Source organism: Macrotis lagotis, chromosome 4 (genome assembly GCF_037893015.1).
Source record: "Macrotis lagotis isolate mMagLag1 chromosome 4, bilby.v1.9.chrom.fasta, whole genome shotgun sequence".
NCBI lineage: Eukaryota > Metazoa > Chordata > Mammalia > Peramelemorphia > Peramelidae > Macrotis > Macrotis lagotis.
The window spans coordinates 42028907-42035849 of NC_133661.1; the positions used below are offsets into that span (position 1 = coordinate 42028907).

General features: G+C 36.8%; 1 protein-coding gene across 1 annotated transcript; it reads right to left on the reverse strand.

The window, feature by feature from the left end:
- Positions 1–261: 261 nt before the first annotated feature.
- Positions 262–1242, reverse strand: LOC141523040 (olfactory receptor 6B9-like). Its single transcript, XM_074236328.1, has one exon. It carries the CDS (start codon positions 1240–1242, stop codon positions 262–264), a length of 981 nt encoding a protein of 326 aa, XP_074092429.1.
- Positions 1243–6943: the final 5701 nt, after the last annotated feature.

Sequence of the window (6943 nt, forward strand, 5' to 3'; positions counted from 1 at the left end):
GAAGTCCCCAAACTGGTATATTTCTTGTCTTGCATTTGTAAAATTTTTTTTTGGACACAAGTCCAAGACTTCACATTCAACCCTATTTTATTAGATTCAACATATGGTTCAAGTCACATATTAGATGAGAAAGAGGCACAATAAAATCAGGAGACAAATATGTATTTGCAAATTTTAATTTTGTCTTTTTATCCACTAAAATATTCTTTTCTGAGGAACAGAGGTGGTAATGAAAAGAGATGAGTCTCTATCCACTTAAACTCAGATGAATTTTCCTCTTATGGAGGAGCTGAAGTGAGTAGCCAGAGAGAATCTTGAGAGCTTGATAAGTTTGGCCAAAGCCTCCCACACTTCCTTGTTCCTCAGGCAGTATATGATAGGGTTGATGAGTGGTGTGACCACTGAGTAGATTATAGACACCAGCTTGTTAAAGTCAAAGGTGCTGATGGCCCGGGGCCGGGCATACATAAATATAGTGGTGGTGTAGAAAACAGTAACCACCACCAAGTGGGAAGCACAAGTAGAGAAAGCCTTGCGGCGACCTGTCCCAGATGGGATCCTGATAACAGTAGCCAGGATGCAGGTATAGGAGAATGCTGTTACAAATAGGGAAGTCATGAGTACAGCCAGAGCTGCCACAAAGTCCAGGGTCTCAATAACTTCTGTGTTTGAGCATGAGAGCTTCAACAGTGGAGAGATGTCACAGAAGAAATGATTGAGAACATTGGGGCCACAGAAGTTCAGTTGAGAGATGAGCACAATTGACACAAAGGAGGCCAGAAAGCCACTAAGCCAGGCAGTTAGGGCCAGACTCAGGCACAGAGTCGGGTTCATGAGTGCTGGGTAACGCAGAGGGAGGCAAATGGCCAAGTACCGGTCATAGGCCATGGCTGCCAGGAGGAAGCACTCAGAAGAGGCAAGGGAGAGGAAGAAAAAGAGCTGTGTGAAGCATCCGGCAAAGGAAATGGTCTTCTTCTCAGTCAGGAAGTTGTCCAACATCTTTGGGATGGTAACTGAAGTATAGAGAGCTTCTAGTACTGATAGATTAGCCAGGAAGAAGTACATGGGGGTATGGAGTTGCCGATTGACTTGGACAATTATAATAATGACCAGATTCTCTATAAGGGTCATCATATAGATAATACAGAATATTAGAAACAGCAAGACTTGTAGGTGACTGAGGCTTGGAAAACCCAGTAAAACAAATTCTTTCACAGAGAAGGTCCCATTAGTATCTTTCATATTCATTTACTTTCTGTAAGTAGGTTTTTGCTGAATAGATAGATTGAAAAAGGATAGACCAATGGTTATTCTAGGGAGCATGATAGCAAACCATTTTCTATCTCTAGTGAGTTGGTCACAGGGAGTAGACATGGGCTGAAGTTTCAGGAAGAGGCATATAGTCTAGACATCAGGATGACCATCTTGACAAGAAAAGTGTCTAGATGATTGAGCTAAGCATATTGAGAAAATATTCTTTTTTGGACATCTGGAAAACTAAGGCAATACTACCTTGAACCAGGAATATAATTAGATAACTTCTAAAGGCTCCTGATTTGCAACAGTATAGTGAAAGGAGAGCCATACTTGGAATTGAAGGCCCAGTTACTTATCTGTGCATAAGTACAAACAACTTTAGAGTAGCAACTGCTTTGTCTTTGTTCTCCCATTACCTAATATGATGCTTTCAATATGATGGATGCTTAATTGAACTCAATCCACCACTGAGTAGCTGAGTGATCTTGACCAAATCAAATTTCTTTCTTGGAACTTCACTTTATTAATTTGTGCCATACTAATTTGTATTAACCATTGTCCTAATAAATTCAATCAAGGACACAAATATGAAACAACTTTTTAAAATGTGTAGCAATAGATAGATGTACTATTTTAATCTTTTCAATCTCATTTCCAAGGGTTCTTAACTTTTTTTTCCATTGGATCAGGACCACTTTTGAAAGTTTGATAAAACCTATTTAAAATAATATTTTTAAATGTGCATAATAAGATACTTAGGATTACAAAGGAAATTATAAGATAAATTTCGATTCGAATCTATTAAAACTTAAAAGTTTAAATCTAACAGAATACAGACTTTACACTGCACTAAGACTTTTTGAACATACAATTGTGAAATATAGTTATCACAATATTAAGGTTTTCCCTACCTAAGTAGGGCTAAGAAACTCTATTTTATTCAGAAAAGAAGTTGTCAAGAATTTAATGTGAATCTTATTTTAGCATTTGATGAAGCATGCTCCTAATAGAGTGGTGAAAGTCTCAGAGTGCAGAATGAGACAATTACATTTTTTTTGGACATGATCATTCTGAAAGTTTGTTTTACTTGGTTGTATCTATTTGTTAAAAAGACTTTATTTTTCCTATTTTTTTCTCCCAATGACAGGAGGTATGTGAGAGGGAGAGGAAATGAATTTTTGTTAATTAAAAAAAGGAAATTTAGATGTTTCACTATTATCATTCATTATTTCTCTCAGGCTTCTATGGAATCGATCTCCAAAGTCCTTTTAGTAAATTAATTGGGAGAGGGAATAGACAGGGTCTTTTGGATACCAAAGGGCAAAATTAGGAACAATGAGTGAAAGAGAAAAACTTTGGCTTGATATAAGGAATAACTTCTAACAATTTTTTCTTTCTGGAGGTCTTCAAGCAAAAACCTGGATGGTCATTTGCCAGGCATGTTGTAGAGTTTTTTTTTTTTGTCATAAATGGGTTAATCCAGATAACACCTAAAATCTCTTTCATCTCTGAGATTCTTAAGTCATGTCAGAGTTGTGAAGCATTATAGATATTGTAGCATCACAGAATCATAGATATGGGGACTTGAAAAGGCCTCAGAGACCATTTAGTTCAACTTCATCATTTTAGAGATAAGAGAAATGAGACCCACAGAGGCTTGGCAACTCACCCAAGGTCATAAGTAGGAACTGAATCCATATCCTTTGACTCCAGTCAGAGTTTTTTCCCTATTATAGTACATTGCCATCTAGTCCAAATATATCATTTTAAAGATGAGAGAAACGAAGGTCTAAAGAGGTGAAGAGCTTTATTCAACTGAAATTATAGTTATGATCTAGGTTAGAGTAGAACTCTCAAAGGTATGAATGGTTTGAGGAGATATTAGGCTTTTCTGTGCAGCTACTCTCTGAGATGAATGGTCAAGGGTGGATGGTGGAGGAAAGATGTGATGAAAAGAACACTCTTAGGACACTAACTCTTAATGGGATTTAATATCTTACAGGACTTATATTTTAGGACTGTAGATTTAGTCCTTTCAGAGAAACTTTTTGATGCTTAGCCTGATCATTTATATCCCAGTGTCTCAGTTTACTGAGTTAAAAATGTTGGGCAACAAAGTTATAGATTTCAAGGAAAAATATAGGGTACATTACTAAATATCCCTGTTAAGAGAAGACATATTATGCATAAAATATATCTACAGTTAAGCCCCAAATCTTTTATCCATGTTTTGCCTTTATGCTGGATTTAAGTTTTTCAATCTTCCCTCTTTCTTAATCCACTTCTTGATTAAAATATTGACTAGAAATTAAATAACTATATCTAAATAATACTGCAAGGGGCATGAAAAATGGACCAACCATATCTTGAACTGGGTTTTGATGAACATCAGCTTACTGTAAGACATCTGAAACCCATTAGGAAATATATCAGACAACTTAAATATTGTCGATTTGTGAAGTTGAGACACAATGGCAATACCTGTAATTCCTGATGTCAGGAATGCTAAGACTGGTGATTACCTTGAGTTCTGGAGCTTTGAACTGTAGTAAGGCTATGCCAATTGAGTGTTAATACTAAATCTGGAACCAATATGATAAATTCCCTTGAGAGGGCCAGAGATTTCCTGAGGTGGGAACTGGCAAGTGTTGGAAACAGAAGATCCAAATGTCTGTGCAATTTGATAAGAAGTGGGATTAACTTGTGAGTAGCATCACAGCATCCAGCTTGGGAGAGATAAGGAGACCCAGTCTTTGAAAAAATAGATGTCAAATAAGAGGCAGATTGACATAATGGAGAGACCAGGGTACTAATTAATTTTCTTCTTGGGATTTTAGTATTTTCTGTAAAAGTTAAGGGGTCAAATTCAATTATCTTTGAAATCTCTAAGTTCAATGCTTGTGGCAATAGGTCATGCTGCAGGTAATAGGATCTTTTTAAGTGTATTAGGGATTAAAACCTTTGGACTTTGCTTTTATTCAATTCTTCTCCATAAGAAACAACATTGGCACATTATTGTCTGTTTTTCAAATGAATGAATGAAGATATAAATAATTGAACTGATAGGCTTAATGATCTCTTTACAGATTAAAATTCATCTCTGACCTCTTGGAGTGAATGAGGTGATAACATAGGATGTATTATATTGAATTGTATGGTGAATATCAAAGGGTACAAAGAAGGGGGGGGCTAGATTTTGTAGGATCATAGCTTAGAGACCCTCACTTTTCATTTTCATCATGCCTTGAGATCCATAACATCATTTGCATTCAATTTAGTTTGGAAAATAATTTGAGCAACCAAAGCATACCTCATTGAGGTATAAGGATGATTCCAGTATGTGGAAATTGTAGAGTTAACTCCATCATGTGTTGGGAGTTTGCATTAAATGGCCAATGGCCCTTTTAATAACTCTAAACACTTTTGAAAGAAAATTCCAATCTTTGAAGATGCGGTCAAGGAGAATATTTTTGCTGTTTCTCAACAATTTCCTGATTATCAACTTTATAGACTGAGTACTTGATCCAGTCACTTAGAGGTTTATTCTCTAGATGTATCTAACTTCACTTACCTTGAGGTTGAGGACATTCCTTGGTATTTTTGATATGTCTGACTTGCTCATTCTGAACAGATTACATGATGTCTGCAATTTACCTGGTCATGGTTGGCACTCAAGAATCCTTCTCTATTGTTTCATTTGGTTCTGAAAACACTGGGCTTCTGAGCAATGTTGACTTGTCTCTATCCAAGGATTATTGGCAAAAACATGCAGCCTCATCATTAGTTCCCTTTTTTTTCTTGCCCTCACAGATAATTCTTGTTGAGCTCATTAATGTTCTTTTTCTCCACCAACTTCCCTTGGAACCTGAGGGACTAAGATCCCAAAGCTTCTCTAAGATGAGGCTCTCAGAGCAAATTATGTTGTTGCTTCTTTGAGGGTCACAGGGGAAGAGAATTCGAATAGGCTGTCTTCATATTCAATCCATTCTTCCCTTTATTCTATTTTTTGAGTTATTAACAGTGTTGAAAAGGGCTAAAATCAAGTTCTGACTAGGCTTGGGAATTCTGAAAGTCTTATAGCAATTAGAGCATTGACTGAGGGGATCTGAACCTTCTAGAGGTATTCCCTAGAAAAGTGTGGTATCTATTGAGTATTCAGGAAAGGGGTGATTGGGCAAAGAGTAAGACAGACACTTTGTTTAATTTATTCATCATTTTCTCTGGTGAATGCTGATAAATGTGTTGAAATGAAAGAGGAACTAATCAGTAGCCAAGTGATAATAATATCTAGTTATATTAATAATGTAAATTATGCTGAGCTTGGGAAAGATATGCCCTTGGCATAGGCTTTAGAATCATAATCTCAATAAACCAATTGGTATTTATTAAGCACTTATTAGGCTCAAAGGACCACACAGATCATGTAGTCCAACTCATATCTATCTGCTTGCATGATAGAATGTAGCCAACAGATATCTTCCTTAATAGTTATTTTTGACGAGGTGGGAGGGGTAATATAATAAGAATTTAATGAACACCAACAACATTCTCAGCACTATGATAATTGAGTTACAAATATTATCTTATTGGGTCTTCACAACAATCCTGTGAGGCAGGTGATAGATGTCCATTTTACATTATAGTGAGGCCAATGTCTTTCCAATGCTTTGTATTAAGGATGTTTCATAACTTTTTTATTAATTAATTTTTTAAATTTTTGTACAATTGATTTTTTTATACATTACTAAAATATTCTTGTCTAAGAGTAAACACAATACCCCTCCCCTCCAAATATAGACCCTCATGAGAAATGAAGTAAAAGAAAAAAAATATGTTTCAGTCTGTTCTGAAACCATCAGCTCTGTCTCAGGTGGATCACATTCTTTATGATAAGTCCATCACAAAAGCTACTTCCATATTTTTCCACCATATTTGTTGTTGCTGATTGTAATTCCCTCCATCCATAACACCCCACTACATTATATTATATTTTCTCTCTCCTTTCACTCTGTCCCTCTTCTAAAATGTTCTGTAGGGTAGCTGAGTGGTACAGTGGACTGATCGCTGGCCCTGGGGCCAAGAAACCCCGAGCCCACATACCAACCCTGAGACCCAACAACCACCCAGTCCTATGGTCCTGGACAGGTCACCTAATCCCAGCCCCTTTTAAGAAGTAAAAAAGAAAATGTGCTATATCTGACTGTTCTCTCCTATGATCTACCCTCTCCACTGTCACTCACATCTCCCTTCCCCCTTTCCCCCTTCTCTCCTTTTTGCTCTAGATGTCTATACCCTATTCAGTATACATACTGTGTCCTCTCTGAGCCATTTCTAATGAGAGTGAAGGTTCCCTCATTCCCCCTTACCTTCCCCTCTTCCATATCATTGAAATAGCTCATTGCAATAAAATAAAAAAAATTAGTATTATCAGTATCATTTTTCTATGCAGGAGTACATGCAGTTCATCATCATTAAGTCCCTCATATTTTACCCTTCTCCACTCTCTATGCTTCACCTGAGTCCTGTACTTGAAGGTCAAACTTTCTGTTCAGCTCTGGTTGTTTCAACAAGGAACATTTGAAATTCCTCTGGTTCACTGAAAGTCCACCTTTTCCCCTGGAAGAGTATGTTCAGTTTTGCTGGTAGTTGATTCTTGGTTGCATTCCAAGCCTTTTTGCCTTCTGGA